The sequence below is a fragment of the Ictalurus furcatus genome, chromosome 2 (assembly GCF_023375685.1).
Source record: "Ictalurus furcatus strain D&B chromosome 2, Billie_1.0, whole genome shotgun sequence".
Lineage (NCBI taxonomy): Eukaryota > Metazoa > Chordata > Actinopteri > Siluriformes > Ictaluridae > Ictalurus > Ictalurus furcatus.
The window spans coordinates 30,697,534-30,719,353 of record NC_071256.1 but is presented as its reverse complement, the minus strand read 5'-3'; the positions used below and the strand labels follow the sequence as shown (position 1 = coordinate 30,719,353).

Sequence of the window (21,820 nt, the reverse complement as noted above, 5' to 3'; positions counted from 1 at the left end):
ATCCCGTGTCACCCAGATGAGGACGGGTTCCTTTCCTCTCAAGGTTTCTTCCTCATATCCATCTCAGGGAGATTTTCCCTCATCACCGTCACCACCGGCTCGCTCATTAGGGATAAATTCACACGCTTAAAATCTGTATCCTGTGTTTATATGCATCTGTAAAGCTGCTTTGAGACGATGTCCGTTGTAAAAAAGCGCTATAGAAATCAAATTGAATTGAAAATTCCATTCTGACTGTGGTACAGGAACATCACAGGCACCTTGATAGATGGTTAAAAAATCTGGTATTTTATACCACGATCAACGGTCCAGTTTTGGAGAACCCGTTCAGACTGTAGCCTCAGATTCTTTGTGTCGGTCTTCTGCCTATACGCCGCAAGGTTCGGCATGCCGCGTGATGCTTTTCTGCACGCCACGGTTGTAAAGAGCGGGTATTCGCGTTACCCTAAGCCTTCCCGACAGCTTAAACCAGTATGGCCATTCACACGCAAGGTGTTTCCACCCTCAAAGCAAGAACTTTGCTGCTGTGATGGCTCTCCTGCATTCTTTTTACCAACGGTTCAGTTCAGGGATTATCAGACACAGTGTTCTAGAGAGACGGTGCGATTGGGTGTTGCAGACTGCGCAACGCAGGGCGGGTCAGGGCTGGGCGATATTGCAAAAAAAAAAAAAAATCTCGATTTTTTTTCAAGGTTCTGAACGATTCTAGAGCACGATTTAAATTTGTATGTTTCTTTGGAAAATGTCATGTAAAAATAGTAACCGCATCATCGACGGCAACTGGTGCGAACGATGGTTCTTTTAAATAAAGGATATTTAGAAAAAAAAAAAAAATCACTATCGTTTGCACTATTTGCTACAGATGGTGCCGTTACTATTTTTGCACAACTTCGTGAACCCTTCTTTCTCAGCAGAGTAAATGGGGACCCATTTGAGATCCATCTTTTCACACTGAGGACAAATGAGGGACCCGTACACAACTATTACAAAAGGTGCAAACGTTCGCTCATCATCTAGAAGGCAACGCAGTACATTAAGAGAAATGGGGATGTAAACTTTTGAACAGGATGATCGGTGTAGATTATTTTTGTTTTATTTATTTAGTACTGCCAACAAGAGCTAACATACGATATTTACGTTTCCCAGAAGACAAAATAATAACAATTTACACTGATCATCTTGTTCAAAAGTTTACACCCCCCCACCCCCCCACGGCTCTTGAGCGTCAGTGAACGTTTGCACCTTTTGTAATAGTCGTGAGCGAGTCCCTCAGTTGTCCTCAGATGGATCTGATCATCATATAGTCGCTGTTGGAAAGGGGTCAAATATGCAGAAGATGCTGGAAAAGAAAAGATTGTGCAGGACCTGGAGGATTTTTCTGAAGAACAGTCGGCGGTCTTAATTGCTCAGGACAAACAAGGGACTTGTGAAAAACTATCACGAAACATAAACCCAGTCGGTGATCATCCAGGTAACGAACTGGTTCTTCTGAACTGGTTCATTCGGGTAAATTCAGTCATTATTGCGTCTTGCGGGCTACATGTAAACATCTGTTGTGTGAAATAGCTTATTCAGGGCAGTACTAAATAGTACAAATTTTAAGAAATGCGATTTTTATGATCCCTCATTTTCTTTGTAATTATTAACATTTTGCAGATCCTGCAAGGCGTATGTCAACATTTTGAAAAGCATGTTAACTCAATCAAATTAATCGCGGAAATCGCCCAGCCCGGCGCTAGGGCATGTGTATTCAAAACCACGTTCCTTAGACTTTGCGTTAGCCTCAATACGAGCGTGATCTACGTGGGATGCGGTGACCTTTTCACTGGTCCACTGCTTTGCAGCACTGAATTGGAAATTCTTGGCACAGTTTCCAGTTCGCACCAGTACAACCCACTGGAATCTGAGCTAACTATTATTAGAAACAGTGATTACTCACTGACATCCAGTAGACTACATTTATTAAGCCCTTAAGCCAGTCATAACGGCTGTGTACCGAGACCACAAAAGCAACCAAGATTTCATCCTCTCACTCATTAAACACTTGAATTCTGTTTGTTCTCCAGCACACAGTCAATAAAAGCAGCTGCGGGTTTCACAACTCTAAATAAAACCCTCCGAGTGGCTGTAGTGTGACCGACCAGAACGCTGAGAACTGCATCTAAATCATCACTGACTAAGATGGAAAAAGAAGGGGGGGAAAAAAAAAAAAACCCTCGATATACCAAACAGCAGTGTGAAAAATGCAGCAGGCAGCAGGTCAGACCATCTGTTTTTTAAATGTATAAATTTCCATGCCAGGTTGTTGATACAAAGAAACAGCTCGCACTGCTGGCAGGGTTAAACAAGTCGCAGAATTCTCCCTCTTTCAATCCGCACCATAAAGAACGGTTTAAAGAATTACTACGGGGAAGTGCTAATCGCGGCAAAAAATTGTGACGCTAGAAAATCGCGTTCGAGTTAAGGTGTTAACTTCGACAGCTCCAGATAAGGCTAATCTTAGGCCGGCATTTTTCAGGCCACCTGCGGCATCTACCTCTGCTTCCCCGATAGTGTCTGAATACCAGGTGAAGCCTGGCACATTGCAGCCTGCTCTAATCACTCCAGCCCCTCTCAGTGACTCGACCCGCTCCGACCGGCCGTCCCCTCAGTGATTAACGAGCCGTGAGCTGATACGGAGAGATAACGAGGATCGCCGCCTCAGCTGGGCCGTGACTGAAGCGAGCAACATGCTGAGAGACAGAGAGAGGGAGAAATGGCGATAGAGGAATGAGGGATGGTGGAACAGGAAGAAGGGAGGTGAGCGATATTAACTCTGGTCATTTCTATGACTTTTATATAGGCTAGAATTATAGTGCAGAACTTCTCTGCAATGCAGAAGTACTGCAGGGGGGAAGAAGGAAAAAAAAAACCCCCACTATAATCACGTTTTTCATTTTTAGGTACAATTCCACTGGATGATATCCATGTTCAATCCAAATGAGCAAACAAGTGCAAAGTATGCAGAAAGGTTACTAGAGAGTACATACAAGTTGGAAATGAACTACTTGTATGTAACAAGACTTCTAGGAAACATATTCCATACATTTTCCATACCACTTATCCTAGATGGGGTCGTGAGGGAGCCCGGAGCCTATCCCAGGGAACTCGGGGCACAAGGCAGGGGACACCCTGGGCGGGGTATGAACCCATCTCAGGGCACAATCACACACTACGGATCATTTGGAAATGCAGATCAACCTACAACGCACATCTTTGGACTGGGGGAGGAAAACGGAGTCCCTGAAGCACGGGGAGATGATGCAAACCCAACGTCCACAGGCGGCGACGGGATTCAAACCCCCAACCCTGGAGGTGAGGTGCCAGGGAAATGTGCTAACCACTTAGAAATGTGCATTTACTCCTAGCCCTTTACTTAAAGCAAGTAACAATATATATTCAAGGACTGCAACTAACGATCATTCTCATAATTAATCCATTAACCGGGTGGGGGTGGGGACGACGACAAGCTTTCAGTACCAGTTTTTTTGTTTATTTAAAATAAAATCCACAAACTGAGTGTTACGAATATAAACGTCAGACTAAAACTTTACACACCTGTTTGTCCAATTACATACGACACACAGATACACACCAGAATATATATATTATTCATTTAGGACTGTGATTTAACTCTGTGCTTTTTGTGCGTCCATAAAAAAAATAATGCATACATACTTATATAAAACGTAAACTAATATATAAGTTTATATTATATAATAGTATTTACGCGTTACTTTTTATAAAAGGTGACGTTGAGATAAACGGGAAACTGAAAAAAGTCATTGTCGGTGATTCTGGGTATTAGGCTAAAGCTAGCGGAGTTGCATTACGTGCTTATGATGTCATGCGCCGTCGACTAGGAAGCGGCTTCTACTTCCGGTTAGTAAAAAAAACCCGCTCGTGTTCCATTTGAGACGATATCACCTTTCTGAAATCCACACGCTAGACCGTAGAGTACTCAGTGCATAGTGTAAGTGCATAGTACTTCATTTGGGACACGACTTTAGTATTTACTCTCCGAAGCGTATTTTCGGAACGGATGTAACGTAGGGAGTAAACGCACCCCCTGCCACGCGCAGACCGACTAATCCATGACGAGATCCGAACGATAATGAGATTTTCATCATCGATTAGTTGTTGCGGCTCTAATATATTCCGACAGTGAAATTTGTTCGGCCAGCACTAGGCTTGCCGAACAAATTTCACCCTCGTTTCGACCCTTTTCATCAGGTTTAAATCCAAAACAAATCGCCAGGGTGGAGGAGGCGTTTTCTTTCGCGCAAGGATGGACATTTTCTTCCTGTTCAGTTGCATTTTCAACATTCAGCCCTGCTGCTGCGAGGTGTCGAATAGCCAAACGCCCTCGATTTTAAGAGTGGCCGAGTTAACGGGACCGCGGTCACATGTTCGAAAAATTCTTTTAACAAGCTATTTAACAGCGAATGCGAAACAAAAACAAATCAACAGATAGTACCATCCCAATTTAAAAAGAGTATTTTCACGAAAATAAAATATTATTGTACATTATAATATGGAATAAAATACAATAGAATATTAAATGCCTATATCGCACAAGCCTAGACATCAAGTTGTATTATTAGCCTGTCCTGAAGTGTGTGTGTGTGTGTGTGTGTGTGTGTGTGTGTTACCTGCTAGGATGGCTTTGTGTGCCTGGAACTCCTGGCCAGCGACGCAGAGTGAGCAGTCTGTGAAGCGCGAATGTTCCCACAAGCCGCCCAGCTCGTCAGCCAGTCTGCAGTCCGGAACCTTCACCATGTTCATCGTGTTCTGTCCAGAAATGTTCACCGAGTCCTGCACCACGCTCACCTACACACAAACACACACACAGAGAACAAAACAGACAAAGAAACAAAACCAAAGACTAGTTAATAAAAGCATCAATAATTCCCAATAGCCCAGCGTAACCTGTGTTGTATCCTTGACAATAAAGGCGTGTCCTCAGCGCTCTATTGGTAAACACTTCCTATGAGCTTCCAGACGTTTGCTCATCTGCTCAGAAGATCATATTTCAGTCAAAATGATGACCTTGTTCTAGAGCGACTCGAGACGCGAAACTACAGGTACTCCAGAGGGACATCAGCATGTCGAACAAGAGTAGATACCGAGTTATCTCTTAATTTACACAAATTGCTTCCATTTGTTTGTGGCAAGTGTGTGTGTGTGTGTGTGAGAGAGAGAGAGAGAGAGAGAGAGAGAGCAAGAGAGAAAATGTGTGTGTAGGGCCACCATGCTGACTTTGCCACCTGTTCCTGCAGACAGCAAGCACATTCATTTATCTCTCTACAGGGCGCACACACACACACACACACACACACATACATACATCACAATCCAAAAAAATACAGATCAAAGTTGCGCACACAGTGAAAATGTGAGTGCACACACTCAAAATGATATGCCAATCGGGAAGCAAATAAAATGAAAAGTCATAATTGCGCGCACATTTACATGCGGCTTGTGGAGCCAACAGATGGAAGCTTTTTCTTTTTTTTTAAAAAAAAAAAACCCCAAAAACCTCAGCTATAATTAAATTCCATTCCCCACGGCTATCAGAAGAGAATAAATTGCCTTCTTTTCCAGAGCACTTCATGCCAAACTGGTTTTACACCTGACCAACATATCCCATAATACCTGGTTCGTCATAGCAACGGGATCAAACGAGAGCTCAAGACGGACAATGTCGCAGAGAGAGCGAGAGAGAGAGAGAGAGAGAGAACGCGAGAGAGCGAGAGATAGAGAGAGTGCGAGAGATAGAGAGTGAGAGAGAGTGAGAGAGAGCGAGAGAGAGTGAGCGAGAGAGTGAGTGAGAGAGTGAGAGAGAGACAGAGCGAGTGAGAGATAGAGCGAGTGAGAGATAGAGCGAGTGAGAGAGAGAGAGAACGTGAGAGAGCGAGAGATAGAGAGAGTGCGAGAGATAGAGAGTGAGAGCGAGTGAGAGAGAGAGAGAGAGAGTGAGCGAGAGAGTGAGTGAGAGAGAGAGGTAGAGAGAGACAGAGCGAGTGAGAGAGAGAGCGAGTGAGTGAGCGAGAGATAGGGCGAGTGAGAGAGAGAGCGAGAGAGTGAGAGAGCGAGAAATAGAGCGAGTGAGAGAGAGAGAGCGAGAGATAGAGCGAGTGAGAGAGAGAGCGAGTGAGAGAATGAGCGAGTGAGAGAATGAGCGAGCGAGAGATAGAGCGAGTGAGAAAGAGAGAGAGAGAGAGATAGAGCGAGTGAGAAAGAGAGAGAGATAGAGTGAGAGAGTGAATGAGAGATAGAGCGAGTGAGTGAACGAGAGAGAGAGTGAACGAGAGATAGAGCGAGTGAGAGAGAGCAAGTGAGAGCGCGAGAGACAGAGCGAGTGAGAGAGAGAGCGAGTGAGAGAGCGAGAGAGAGTGAGAGCGAGAGATAGCGCGAGTGAGAAAGCGAGAGAGCGAGAGAGAGTGAGAGCGAGTGAGAGGTAGCGCGAGTGAGAGAGAGAGCGAGAGAGAGACTGTACAGAGTGTGAAATGTGAAGAGAGAAACAGAGACGTGGAACACACACAACTTGAAAAACAAACACACACTCGGAGCACAATGTGCTGACAGACAGACACCGAAGAAAGGAGAGTGTGGGAGTAAAGAGTGGCACACAGGCAGAGGGGAAAAGTGCACGGCAAACAGGAAATTAAATGTCAAGGACCCTTGTATGTCCTTAATAGAAGACTAAACGTTCACCTCGGGGAAAAGAGAGAATGAGAGCGAGAAAGAGAGAGAGAGAGAGAGAGAGAGAGAGATGTTAACAGGAATAAAAGGATCAGACATGTCACCAGAGAAGATTGATGAGAATGAAACAGCTTGTATTGTATATCATTATTTCATCTTAAGTGATGGCTCCCAGTGTGGGCTTTCTGAACGACAGACAAGTTCTTCACGCTGCTCACTTACTGAAATATATAGTGCTGCGCTTAAAGTTGCAAGTTCCATCGCCTGGAATCAGCGAATCGACTCTTTTTGGGAGCGAATCGACTCTTTTTGGGAGCGAATTCGACACGAACCGAAATCAGAACGGCGAATATGACTTCGCACGTACACACGAACGCTATATACACACTCACTGAGCACTTTATTAGGAACACTATACTCTCAGAACGCCAGTTCTTCCTGGCATGGATTCTGCAAGATGTTGGAAACGTTCCTTTCAGATTCTGGTCCATGTTGACATGATTTTGCATCACGCAGTTCCTTCAGATTTTTCACGTGCACTTTCATGCTGTGAATCTCTCGTTCGACCACACCCTAAAGGGGTTTCTACTGGATTCAGATCCGGTGACTGGGAAGGCCGCCGAAGACCACCGGCATCGTCGTCATGTTCATGGAGCCAGACTTTCGCTTTGTGACATTATCATGCTGCATTAGATGTTTAAATTGTAGCCATGAAGAGATGAACAAGGACTAGTCTGTGGCATTCAAGTGATTGCTGATTGGAATTTACAGGCCCAATGTCTACCAAGAGCACATTCCCCACACCATTACACCACCTCCGCCAGCCTGGACTGCTTGGGTGCGTGGATTCATGCTGTTGGTGCCTGACCCCAACATCTATGTGCCTCTCGCATTCTATTCTCAGACTAATCTCTTCATGACGTGTTTTGAAATGAGATAACGTTCCGGGGGGGTTTGGGTCGTGGCGGCAAACTCAAATTCTGCTCGGAGCACATCGGCGTTTTTGCGAGACCCTGAATGGCACGAAGTCTGTATTTTTTTTTTTTATTATTATTATTACACGTTTAATATATTCTAGTGATTAACACCAATAATCGATGGCGTCTGAAATTAGAATAGGATGTCTCTACGGGAAAAAGAAGGGTTAATATAGGAACTGTTAAAGTGTATGCACTATTGGGTAGTAACATTTATTATAGTGATTATAATAAACGTTTATGAATGCACTGCTTTGTTTAATCATGTTTTATTGGAGAGCAGCTGTTGGGATGAGAAACAGGATTAGCTAACTGGGATGATGAATTTGTCCTGTTTCTGTGTGAAAGCTGCTGGCCAGATAGCTCCACTATAAGCACCGAGATACGGAGGTGAGAAGCGCTGAAGCAGCCTGCTGGAGCTTACTGCGAAAGAAAAGCAGATCAGGATTTATAATAGAAGTTGGAATTAGTTTCTCCTTCTTATTAACGTTATTTGAATCTTTTATTTCAGTGGAAGCGCCATGAAGGTATTTTTACGGCAACATTATTAATATAGATAGCGCCTTAAATGAATAAATAACACAAATTCATGCCGTTATCTGGTCCTACTGCTGTCTGACAACTCTTTTACTCTTTTTTTTTTTTTTTGGGCGGCTGTGGTTCAGGTGGTTGAGCGGGTTGTCCACTAATCGTAGGGTTGGCGGTTCGATTCCCGGCCCACATGACTCCACGTGGAAGCCGAAGTGTCCTTGGGCAAGACACTGAACCCCAAATTGCTCCCGACGGCAAGCTAGCTCCGCTACCATTGGTGTGTGTGTGTGTGTGTGTGAATGGGGGAATGAGAACCAGCGTAAAGCACTTTGGAACTGCTAAGATTAAAAAAAGCGCAATATAAGTGCAGAACATTTACAATTAACTATACAGATCAGGAATCTATCGTGTATATTTCCTCATCCATCCATAATTCATTTCTGGTTACGCCACTCTCAGCACTACACGCGTCGTGCTTCTGAATCGGTTCAGACACGAGTGCGACTTGCATCAAGTAAGAGTGTGGTCAAGCCAAACCGCAATAGAAACCAGAGCGCACGGATATATTGTGGTCTACGTCACCATCAGGGTGTCATTCACGTTATGTTCGATGGTGAACGGAACCCGGACCGCAGCTCTTCGGCCGTGGCCTCCGTGTTTTCTGGGTGAAGTGTCCGGCTTGGTGCTGCTCGTTCCCGGGCGCCGAAGCAGCGACCAGCCGGACACTTCACCAAAGATAGGAGCTACACTGGGATTGTGCTCGATTGCAACAAACAGTGCATGTTTCATTATTATTTATTAATTTAATTAATGTATTTATTTTTTGCTTTAAACCTGCTAAGCTCCTAAGCTAAGCTAAGCTAATTGGCTACTGCGACAATGGCGCTGCTTCTGCTAGTGAGCGGGGTGGCCACGGATGACGTGTGCTCACTCTTCTTCACTCCCTTTGGTAGTCGCTGTACCAAGTCGCTCAAAATTTGCATAAAGTGAAACTTTTCTCAACTTTGTCGCGTCGCTGGACACGCCCACATCCGGTCGCCAACGATCCCCGCCAACGATGCTCATTGAAAACGAACGTTCTCCGGTCGTACTGTCGCTGCGAGTCGCTCAGTGTATGAACGCACCTTTAGCCAACTTCTGGCTACATACGTCAGTAGCTTGTTCTGGTTGTTGTAGCTCTCAAATGATTACTCACGTTAGCGATTTATAACTTTCATCGATGTTCTATATACAGTTCGAGTCTAATGAGCTTGCCGACGATCCTGCTTGAAGTATGACGGATGTGCAGGTGATTAAGATAACAACTTAATATGACATGGTAAATGGCGCACTTATATAGCGCTTTTATACAAAGCGCTTTACACCGTGTTTCATTCACCCATTCACACGCACACCAATGGTAGCAGAGCTGCCATGCAAGGTGCTAGCTTGCCATCAGGAGCAACTTGGGGTTCAGTGTCTTGCCCAAGGACACTTCGGTATGTGGAGTCACGTGGGCCGGGAATCGAACCGCCAACCCTACGATTAGTGGACAACCCGCTCTACGCGGTCATGTCACCTGGAAATTCAGTTATCAATGTCCCAATGTGTACTGTAGTGAGCCAGGGTCCTTACCAGTGCCCCATCATGATCTTTCGCACTGATATAACGCTCACTAACTTTCTCAAACACTGTATGCTTTTAAGTCCTGGCGCTCACGGCATTCTTACTATTTCAAATATCGCCCTGGTATTTACCTGCCCAGTAAATCCGCGATGGAAATGCTTTCACATCGTTTAGCTCCGGTTATTATTTAATTGTCTGCTTCAAAAAGAGAAGCCCATTTATGAGAAGGTCATTTATCATCTTGAATTAGTAGAAGGGAAATACAGTAGGTGAAGCGAGTAGGGGTTTAGTTTTCCTCTGGCTCCGCTCAGGCCTCCATGGGCACTAAACACTGACACATTTATTCTCTCATTATTCTGTATAATATCCGCCATAAAGTACAGTCTTGTACAGTATAATACACACTGCTTTAACGCAGATGCTTCGACACCTGCTGCTATCCAGAACTGATGCAGATCTTTTCAAGTGAAACGCGGAGCGAGTGCCACCAGTTGACGTATCAAGATGGTGTTCACACGCCAGAGATAACGTGTAAGAAACTGTATGTCTATGGGTATACGGCCGTAATGAGCAAGCGCTGAAGTTTAAACGCGTGCATGCGTCCCTGCGTGTGTATGTGTATGTGTATGCACACGCATACGCATGCATGTGTGATCAGTCAGCTCGGCTCTCTCCCCCTGCAGTGTGATTAATGAAAGCAGCTGTGGAACCCATGCTGCGAGACACAAGAACATGCTCCTGTGTATATGTGTCTCTCTCTCTCAAACACACACACACACTCATTACTTGCTCATTAGCAAGTTGTAGAAGAGTAGCAAGAGAAGATAAAGGGAGTAGGAAGAAAAGAACACACACACACACACACATCAGTGACTGGACTATAAGGACGCTCTAAATCTATTTTTCCCCTTTGTGACACAATTCCGATAACGAGCTTTGAAATCCAGTCGATACGAGTCACCGATAGCCTTGAGACCCTTTCACACATGCTCTAGTTAATCTGGACAGGGTTAAGGGTCACACAATTTGAAATCCTTCAAAAAAAAAAAAAAAAAGGTTGGCACGTCATTAAAGACAGCAGCATATTACGTAAGAGATCACTTTTAAGTGAAAAAACACAATGAATGCTGCTGGGTTTTTGCTGCAAATATAAGAAGCAATTGTGACAGTCAAAGACTCCAGAAGAACTGTGTCTGGTTAAAACTTACAGCTCATTTCCTTATAAAACTGTATACACTGTACCGGAGAATACTATTTATTTATTTTTGTCACACCAAATACTGACTTTGCTTCATTTCTTACTGTTTACTGCTCTTTATAGTATTTTTTTTGAAGGCGCCTTTTCTCTGCAGCATTTCGTTGCATGCGCCTGAAACTTTTGCACAGTACTGTATGTTTAAAATACAAAACTGATAAAGGTTACATAAAAAGAAATCAAGTTCTAGATATAAATGCTACAAAATAATGTTCCAGTGCAAACTGCACCTGGTGTTTATAAAAGACGTTGCAACTGGCTGGGAAGATTTCACCCAAATGGCTGGGAAGATTTCTCTCAACTGGCTGGGAAGAGTTTGTCCAAATGGTTGGGAAGATTTCACTCAACTGGCTGGGAAGAGTTTGTCCAAATGGTTGGGAAGATTTCACTCAACTGGTTGGGAAGATTTCTCCCAACTGGCTGGGAAGATTTCACCCAACTGGCTGGGAAGAGTTTGTCCAACTGGTTGGGAAGAGTTTGTCCAAATGGTTGGGAAGTGTTTGTCCAAATGGTTGGGAAGATTTCACCCAACTGGCTGGGAAGATTTTGTCCAAATGGTTGGGAAGATTTTGTCAACTGGGTGGGAAGATTTCACCCAACTGGCTGGGAAGATTTTGTCCAAATGGTTGGGAAGATTTTGTCCAACTGGTTGGGAAGATTTCACTCAACTGGTTAAGAAGATTTCGATCCAACGGTTTCGAAGATTTCGCCGAACTGGCTGGGAAGATTTCGCCCAACTGCTTGGGAAGATTTCACCCAACTGGCTGGGAAGATTTCACCCAACTGGTTGGGAAGAGTTTGTCCAACTGGTTGGGAAGAGTTTGTCCAAATGGTTGGGAAGATTTCACCCAACTGGCTGGGAAGAGTTTGTCCAAATGGTTGGGAAGATTTCACTCAACTGGTTGGGAAGATTTCTCCCAACTGGCTGGGAAGATTTCACCCAACTGGCTGGGAAGAGTTTGTCCAACTGGTTGGGAAGAGTTTGTCCAAATGGTTGGGAAGTGTTTGTCCAAATGGTTGGGAAGATTTCACCCAACTGGCTGGGAAGATTTTGTCCAAATGGTTGGGAAGATTTTGTCCAACTGGGTGGGAAGATTTCACCCAACTGGCTGGGAAGATTTTGTCCAAATGGTTGGGAAGATTTTGTCCAACTGGTTGGGAAGATTTCACTCAACTGGTTAAGAAGATTTCGATCCAACGGTTTCGAAGATTTCGCCGAACTGGCTGGGAAGATTTCGCCCAACTGCTTGGGAAGATTTCGCTCAAATAGTTGGGAAGATTTCACCCAACTGGCTGGGAAGATTTCACCCAACTGGTTGGGAAGAGTTTGTCCAACTGGTTGGGAAGAGTTTGTCCAAATGGTTGGGAAGATTTCACCCAACTGGCTGGGAAGATTTTGTCCAACTGGGTGGGAAGATTTCACTCAACTGGTTAAGAAGATTTCGATCCAACGGTTTCGAAGATTTCGCCGAACTGGCTGGGAAGATTTCGCCCAACTGCTTGGGAAGATTTCGCTCAAATAGTTGGGAAGATTTCACTCAACTGGCTGGGAAGATTTCACCCAACTGGTTGGGAAGATTTCGTCCAACTGGTTGGGAAGAGTTTGTCCAACTGGTTGGGAAGAGTTTGTCCAAATGGTTGGGAAGATTTCACCCAACTGGCTGGGAAGATTTTGTCCAACTGGGTGGGAAGATTTCACTCAACTGGTTAAGAAGATTTCGATCCAACGGTTTCGAAGATTTCACCGAACTGGCTGGGAAGATTTCGCCCAACTGCTTGGGAAGATTTCGCTCAAATAGTTGGGAAGATTTCACTCAACTGGCTGGGAAGATTTCACTCAACTGGCTGGGAAGATTTCACTCAACTGGCTGGGAAGATTTCACTCAACTGGCTGGGAAGATTTCGCTCAACTGGCTGGGAAGATTTCGCTCAACTGGCTGGGAAGATTTAAGAGCAATCATGGTAAAGGAGCTTCCTAAAGTTCTCAGGGACAACACTCCCAAAGAACTAAAGTTCACAGGGACAACATTATTCACCAATACTCAAGTGACAAAAGCTCAGGAGCAGTAGCAAAATACCTTAAACATCCCTGTCAGTGCAACTAGATCAAGTGTATGGAAGCACAACTAATCGCCCCTGCACAAGTTCTCTACGCAAGTTCTCACAAAGCGTTCTCAGACTAATGATAAGGAATTTAAGAGAGAAGCCAGCAGTTACTCGAAAAGAGTAGGACCACCGGAAAGCAGCAGGAACGACAGTTACATCAACAATAAGCAACTGCACCACAATTGTCTCGGTTTCCACACCCCACAGGAAACTCCTTTAGAAAACTAAATAAAAGCTTAGTCAGGGGAGACAAAAAGACAAAACTGACAATAATTCAGCTCATCATGTTTGGAGAAAGAACTTCTGAGCTCCTTGTGCAAGCCAAAACATTCCAAAAAAAAACAAAAACAGGATGACGTCTTTTGTATTTTTATAGGCTGATTTAAAATCTTCAGCGCAGTGAAGCAACAACAACAACAAGGGGAAAAAAATCAAGTCAATCAAGAAGACAAACAGAAGTGATTTAGAAATGAAGGAGCTGGGCAAAATCAAAAGTGTCAAATGAATGAGACCGTCAGTCTGGGATGCATTAGATCATAAATCTCCAGCAGACTCTGAGAAAACAATGTACAGAGAAGATAAAGATGATAAACAAGTGTTTGAACTCCACCAAATAATTAATGCTTACAGGATGTAGTGGGATTTTCGTGGCAAGTGTGAAAGTCTGCATCCTGGTGAAACACCATCTCAAGCCTGCGAGTTAGAACGACACTAAGCATAAACATTATAACTCAGTCCCTACAGGATATCAGAGTGGGGTTTTTTTGTGATTTGCGTAGCAGCTTTCAGTTTTTTTGTGCTTTTTTTGCGGAAAACTACTTAAATTGGCGAAATTGCACCTGCGTGAAATTGTCTTTCACAGTGATGTTTGTTGGCAAATTAGACCTTTTAGCTGTACTCATGTCCGACACACGTGAATGTGTGTCACACGACACGTCTTGGCCCAAATCTGCGGAAAATCTGCTGGAATTCTGAAAAATTACAAGCTGCTCCGAATATCGTGGAGTGTGCTTGATTGAGCGTTCATTTCTGCGCTCAGCCAATCATGCAGCGGTGTAATGCATTAAATCGTGCAGATAAAGGTCAAGAGCTTCAGTTAATGTTCACATCAAACATCACACCAGAATGCGAAAAAAGATGTGATCTCTGTGACGTTTACCGTGGCATGCTCGTCAGTGCCAGATGGGCTGCTTCGAATATTTCAGAACCTGCCGATCTATGGGTTTTACACAGAATGGTGCGTAAAAACGAAACACACCTAGTGAGTGGCGGTTCTGACGGCAGAAACACCTCTGTCAGAATGGCTAGACCAGTTCGAACCGACTGGAAGGCCACAGTAACTCAATAACCACGCTGTTCAACCGGGGTGAGCAGAAAAGCATGTGCACAAAACGTCAAACCTTGAGGATACAACAGCAGAAGAGGAATCCGATGCTATAGTTGGCACAGGCACACCAAAACTACTACAGCTAAGGTGGTTCTCACACTGAGCACTTTTGCTGCGGGCCGAATCCGAGTGCGATTGTTCCCAGCGCCCCCTACTGCGTTGGTCTGATTTCAGGCTCGGTTGATTTTATCACACCTCGGTGCGTTTGCGTTCCTCTTCAAATGCGTCCATCGAAAATGCGCATGGAGAACACTGCATACTTTTTTGTATTATTTTGATGCAGCAGTGGACCTTTTCTGTATTCCACGACGTTCCCCTGCCACTCGTGGTACACGTGTGTGACGTCGTCATCGCGTAAAACACGGCAGGTCACTCGACTTCCTAGACAAAAGTTCGGACCCGAGTACGAGTTGTGTTCACATTCACGGGAATCGCGGCACGGTTCCGGTGCGACCGAACTCACACCGACTCCGACAGGCGGACTCGGATTCGGTACCGCCGTGCGCGTTCACGGTCCGGCTGACAGCTTTCACATTTCGGACTAAACTGCCAGTGTGAAAGCCCCATAAATCTATCTATCCTTGCTCCTGTAGATTACGAGCATCTTCAAGGGTATGTACTTGTCCGTACACTAAAAACATATAGCATTAACTTATTACACCAGCTTCATTATTATGAAGGGTGTAGGACATTCCAGCTAGCATAACAGACGGTATAATTCTAAGCTTAACTGGTATCTAGAAACCGAGGCCTAGGTGAGAGGATGATATTTCCGATCCGTCCTGCTCGTCTATTATTGTGTTAAGACTCGGCACAGCGCAGCGCGGCCCCCCCCCCGCTGCTAGCCGCTGTGATACAGCCCTACGTCCGTGTTCAGACACGGAGAAGGACAAACACCTCATAAACTCCGCACGACACTCCCTCTGTCCTATTCTTTCACTTAATGGATGGATGCAGAGGACTCTGTCGTGGCTGCGGCGTCTTGTTTGTGTTCGTTGTTTGTAGACGTGAGCTGTGCGGCCAAGCATGAAATAGTGTCAAAAGAAAGAACACGTATCAGATGCAATAAGTTCATTAATTCTCTGGAGAATGGGTATTCATTGCTTTGGTGTTTAATTTAGCTGAACAAACAGCGCTCAAACACATACACACACACACACACACACAAATATACGCATGTGCAAACAGGCACACGCTGCAAAATTAACCAAATTAGCCTCATCAGAACAGCCCTTCTCTTTCTATCAAAAGTAATGAGGTGTTAGGAACGCAAACACACACACACACACACACACACACACACACACACACACACACTTGTCTAATTTAGCATCTTTCATAAGCATCTCTTTGTAATGCAGGATCAACATTTGCTGGGTAAAATATACACACACACACACACACACATATACACACACACACACATACAAACAAACTACAGGACAAATCAATAATGAAGCTCTTATTTATAAAGTAGAGCACGTCTGGATAAAAAGATGTTGGAATTACTGTAAAGAAATAGTTTCCTTTTAAAACCTAAGAGTCCTACAGAAACGGCAGAATAAGGTTTCACAGTGGGAAGTGTTGCTGCTCCTGACCTACCAATGACCCGCAGGATCTATGAGAAGGAAAGGAAGCAAAGGGCTGGAATATGAGCTACTGCTGATGTGTGAGAAAAGTCGATCTCATTCACTATACACACACACGGATCTGTTACGCATCATTTCCACTCAAGCTGTTCTCAGTCTGGCCCTGACCACAATCACCAACCTGCAGCTCTTTCTTTGGGACTGTCAGCGTGTGCACGCATCACATCAAACCCACTGCTGTGGAAGCATTTATTTATTTATTTTAAATCAGCTGGTGCTGTGATGAGGGTCTGACAGAGACAAATTTAGCCTGAGCTGCATCATGGGACTGGGCAAGCACACTGGAGCTCCGACTAGCTAATGAATTTCACGTAAGAGTCTCTGGGTTCCCTTTCAAGGGTTCGTAATGCTGTCTCCTTGCCACCCTCACCTCCAGCTTGTTTAGTAGGTATCTCCGGACATTTGCCCCGGTGAAGTGTGAAAGCTGTTCTTGATCCCAGAAGCAGTCCAGACAACCAATCCCTGGTTATTTTTTATTTTTTTTTAAATGGTGGTCAGGGGCTTGCTTCAACTGAACCTTAGTGCGGTCCACATTACGTGTGGAAGCTATCCGCTCTCATCACGAAATGACTGGTCCATTTTGTCGTGCTACTTCCTGGTTCAAGTTTGCCGGGTTGTTATGGTCAGTGGGGGAGATGGAACCGCACGTGGTGCCAAAGAAACATCATAAAAAGATGAACCTAGGGCTCCCGGCAGTGCGGAAACCTGAACCTAGTGTTTACCACACCATCGATCCACAGGTCAGAACAAACTCTTCTATGTGAGAGACAAACTTCTGAGCTCCTCCCATACATGTGGATTGCTGCATGTTTAGTCCGTTACACAAACGACAGTGAAGAGAATGTGTTTGTACCTGGGAGACAATGCAGTAGCGGTGAACTGGAGGCACAAAGATTCACTTCGAGGCTACATCAAGGCTTCGCTCCACTCCTCCATCCATCCATCTACCTCTCTCATCAAAGTAAAGTCGTTTACAAGCCTTTATCACAGAGCACTGCCGCCCTCCTCTCTCTCCTCCCTGCATTATCTCTGTGTACGGCAGATGCTGCAGGCGTAGCACTTTTCTCCCTCTTCACCTAACTACTTACTGCGAATTCTGTATAGGTGCGAACGTGTGCCCGTGCGCGCGTGTGTGTGGGGGCACAGATGTTGCAGCTGTAGTAGCTCTCGGAGTTATCAGCGTGGCATATGGCGACACTGAATGAAAGATGGGTGCTGTCAGGGAAAGAGAGGGAGCAAGAGAGGCTGAGAAAACGACGAGCGGAACTACGCAGGGAGGTGAAAGGAAGACGGGGTGGACGCGGCCATAAAATGGAGATCGATGGCGGCTCAGACAGACGAGGGGGAGAGGACACGAACTGAAAAACGGGGGCAAGTAAAACGCGTCGAGTGTATTCCGTAAAACCGGCATCAAATTCAACCAGTAGACAAGATCATAAAAATAAAAGAGCTGAAAAAGAAGACAGGGAGAGTTTAAGTCTATTTTCCTCCCTTAGCATGTAATAACATCCAGCACAGCACCTTTAAGTGGAACTTTATCCTCAGTAAATACCTACAGTTGGCACACACATATTATCCCCACGATGGGGATACTCGGCCCACTACCCCACTCCAATCCACTTGGATAAGCGCGACACACTGATAAGGATGGACAAGCGCCAGAAACAGGAATTTGTCCACAGTTGGCTTTGTGTGTCTATAAAGACTCAACATGCTTTCTTAAAGCAATTGTGAGATTTGGAACCAGTGAGGTAACGACTCGGATAGAACGACTCAACACTAGCGAAAGAGATAAGGACAGAGGAACGGGAATAAGAGAGAATAAATAAGAGAAAATGGTACACTGGTGTTTTTTTTTTTTACCTGCAGAAGGTGGAGAAATAGCAAGGAAACTATGCAGAGGAACATACAGCACAAAGGTGATCTGATCTACATCAAGTGAATCAAATGAATCAAAAGGAATGAGCAGAAGCGTTCCAAAACCGAAATCTGGGAAAAGCGTAATTACGGAGTAAAAATTCAAAAGATCAGTAAGATTATGACTGAACACATTCTTCAGGTTCACAGCTTTCCTGATATGTCCTTCCAAAACCGATTCACCTCATCTTTCCATATCTCTTCCAGGAACTTGGCAGCTTTCCTTCAGAACCATACGCCAGTTCCCTCGCTGGAGCCTTCGCCAAATTTCCACCCAGTAACATCCACACAACCCTACGTGCAGCCCTTCGTTAAAAAAAGATGCTTGTTTACTGTCAAGGACGACAGTCTTGTCTGTACTAATGAGGAGTCTAGCAAGGACTATAATCCACGACCCTAGACAGCTCTTTGAACTCCTAAAAAGCTGTCTTCCAACACCGGACAATAAAAAGAAATAGGAACGGACAGATCAGACCTTCTCCGATCTTATCATAAATAACCCGGTCATGCTGTCGCCTTTAATAACCCTAATAAAACTCTGACTCAGCCAATCACCAACCAGCCTCCACAACTGTCCCAATTAGCGTCTGCTCAGGAAGCCCTCTCGTAACCCTAAGACGCTGGCTAGATTACGTCCCATTCTCCTGACCGGTTAACATGACGGTCATCTACATAAGCTGTCCAAGAAGGGGCTTTTACTCCAGATGTGTCCAAGCGTACAAACGCACTGGTTAAGTTTAACGACGCGTCATTCATTTCCATTTTTGTGTAGGAGTATATGTTTTTTGGTACCTCATACCGACAACGAAATTACTTACTTAATAACGAGGAACCTCCTTCGTTTCCAGCAATCAGAGACGTGACGGAACATTTTATTTAGCCGGTTATTTAGCTGTGTGCTGCTAGAAATCAACTCCGTTTTATGTTTAAAATCTTCGTTCAATATCTTTCATAGAGAGCGTGAGGGATGCCAACCTGAGCTTGTGGAGCAGTGTCAGTGAGGGTGTTTGTTATAAACACCTTGACCTGTGTGTGCAGACCCTGGCAAGCGAAGGGAAAGTACACACAAGTCTTAGTTCTCAGTGCTTGCTGAGCTGAACTGTTCTCATGTTTTGTTTAATAGTACTGTGTTCACTCAGGTCGGCCATGCTCGTGCTCTCTATTAGCAGGGTTTTCCCTACCATAGAAAGGCTTAGGCGGAGCGCTGGAGTGTTTTTGTGGAGCGCCTTAAGCCAAACATATCGGAACGAACATAAAAACAACGGTGAGAGTTCAACGTGCGGAGAGAAGAAAAAAAAAAACGGAAACCTCAAACGGAAAGGTAAGCTGGCAACACGAACGATCGATCAGTGTTCGGATGTACGTTTGTGTGATTGGTGCGTCACAGACGCTCATCGCCAAGCTACCGGATCATTCCAGCTGATTGGATATTTCTCTGTACCGTCAATTTCGGAAGGTAGTTACAACCGTCGCAAGCCATCGATAAGGTAAACCTCGACAAAGAATCAATTAAAGTACAAACTTTTTGTTGTTGTTAATGAGTCATTCTTGTGAATACGATGGCAGAGACGAAAGAAATCGCTAACCTAGCTAACTTACATAGGCATTCATGTACTGAGTTAAGTTGCGTTAGCCAGCGAGGCTAGTTAGTTGACGTTAGATACAGATACCTCGTCTGATCTAGCGTTAGTATCTAACTAGGCTTGGTAGGGAACGCCTTTTTCTGATGAAAACCACTGGTCAAAAACAACAACAACAACAACAACGACAAACGACGCTAGGATTATTATGTAAAACAGGTGCTGACGGTTTCAACAAAAGGCTAAAACATCATTTAAAGGTGATGCACATTGTAATGGGTCCACATATATTTTCATTATATCTCGAACATGTCATTTGGTGAAACGAATAAACTTTTGACAGTAAGTGCAATAAGTGTTGCCGGCTTTCCTGCACAAATACGGTAAGAATACTGGTCGAAAATAACAAAATGTCCTTCGTATAATTTCAACACCCACAACACCCCCCCCCCCCCACCCCAGTCAGCACCTAAGCCCTCTGAAAACCTCAGGAAAACTCTGCTATTAGACCTACTGTTTGAACACCATAACATAATCAACAAATCCTGTTTAAGACATTAAAGACTCAGTGATAGAAAATGTGATGCTTTTTAAATGGAAATGAATGTCTTATAAGACACAAAGAAAGATGCGATGCAAAGTCCGAGTTACGTCCTTTCTTTCCCTCTACAATGTTTGTCTTCCTCGCTTAATTAACTGTTTTAGCTGCATACTGTGGTGGCTTCTTTATTTATTAATTCCAAGCCTAATTATGGTTATACATAGCATTTCAGAAATATAGCCAATTAATATGATTAAGAAGCAGTCTCGTTGTCAAGGAAACGTTTGCTGTAGGTTAAAAATGATCAAACGGTAAAAGTGTAACACTGTTGAGATTTCTATCGTGATGCAAAGCCATTTGTCTGAAATTTATCGCCCGGAAAAATGCCAAAACGAGATGACGACAGGACCGGGAGACAATCCGAGTCACAACAGAAGTCAGCTTTTGAGGTCAAGCTCCTCTTCACTGCATATTTCGCTCGCTCTTATTTCTTCTCTCTCACATTCTCAATCCATTTCACAGGAAGTAAAGCCAGCATACTTACAACCAACACTGCTCAAGTAAACACACACACACACACACACACACACACAAACACAAACACACTCTCTCTCCAGGAAAAGAAGGAGCTGAGGACATGTTTCGGTCCCTGTGACGTAATCGGACCCAGTTTGGAAACACTTAAAACGAGCCCTCGTTCTTCTTCCCTTCCCTCCCTCTGCTTTCTCCCTCGTCTTCCTCATCCAAAAAAAAAAAAAAAAAAAAAAAGAGGGAGAGAGCCTGCTGCTGTGTGCCTGCAGGCTTCATTAGGTCGGCTCGAAACAGCCAACTCTGTGGAGCATGCGTTAAACATTAATCACTGCATAGCATTAAGGCATGTAACCTAGTGCAGGAAAGGAGCAAAGAGTGCGGCAGACGCTCAAATTCAACCCGACCTTTTTCCTACAGGCTATACGAGGAGGGGCATTACTGCAGGAGCAGGAGATTTCTCCGTGAATGATCAAAAGCATGTCTCTATAAAGCGCAGTGAGGGGTTTACGTATGATAGCTATCATAATCTTCAAAGAATATTTGAGAAGCCGATAAGTAAAATATGTCCTCGTTGATAATAAAGTAGTGTTAGATACTGTAATGACTACTGAAATCTCCAGAAGCACTCATATTAAGATAGTAGAGAAAATCCATCCGTCCGCCTGTCTGTCCATCCATCTTTCCATCCATCCGTCCATATATCCATCCAGCCATCTTTCCATCCATCCGTCTATCCATCTTTCCATCCATCCATATATCCATCCATCATCTTTCCATCCATCCATCCATCCATCTTTCCATCCATCCGTCTATCCATCCATCATCTTTCCATCCATCCGTCCATCTTTCCATCCATCCATATATCCATCCATCCATCTTTCCATCCATCCATCTTTCCATCCATCATCTTTCCATCCATCCGTCCATCTTTCCATCCATCCATATATCCATCCATCCATCCATATATCCATCCATCCATCTTTCCATCCATCCATAT

The 21,820-nt window shown here is 44.4% G+C and overlaps 1 protein-coding gene across 7 annotated transcripts in view; it reads right to left on the bottom strand.

Annotated features, from left to right (window-relative positions):
- spop (speckle type BTB/POZ protein) overlaps positions 1–21,820 on the bottom strand; it is a 123,567-nt gene that overhangs the window by 12,086 nt on the left and 89,661 nt on the right. For all 7 annotated transcript variants that reach the window (XM_053614197.1, XM_053614218.1, XM_053614206.1 and 4 more), the window contains one exon: positions 4,692–4,869. In XM_053614197.1, the coding sequence (XP_053470172.1) occupies positions 4,692–4,869 (178 nt within the window). The remainder of the gene's footprint in view (positions 1–4,691; positions 4,870–21,820) is intronic.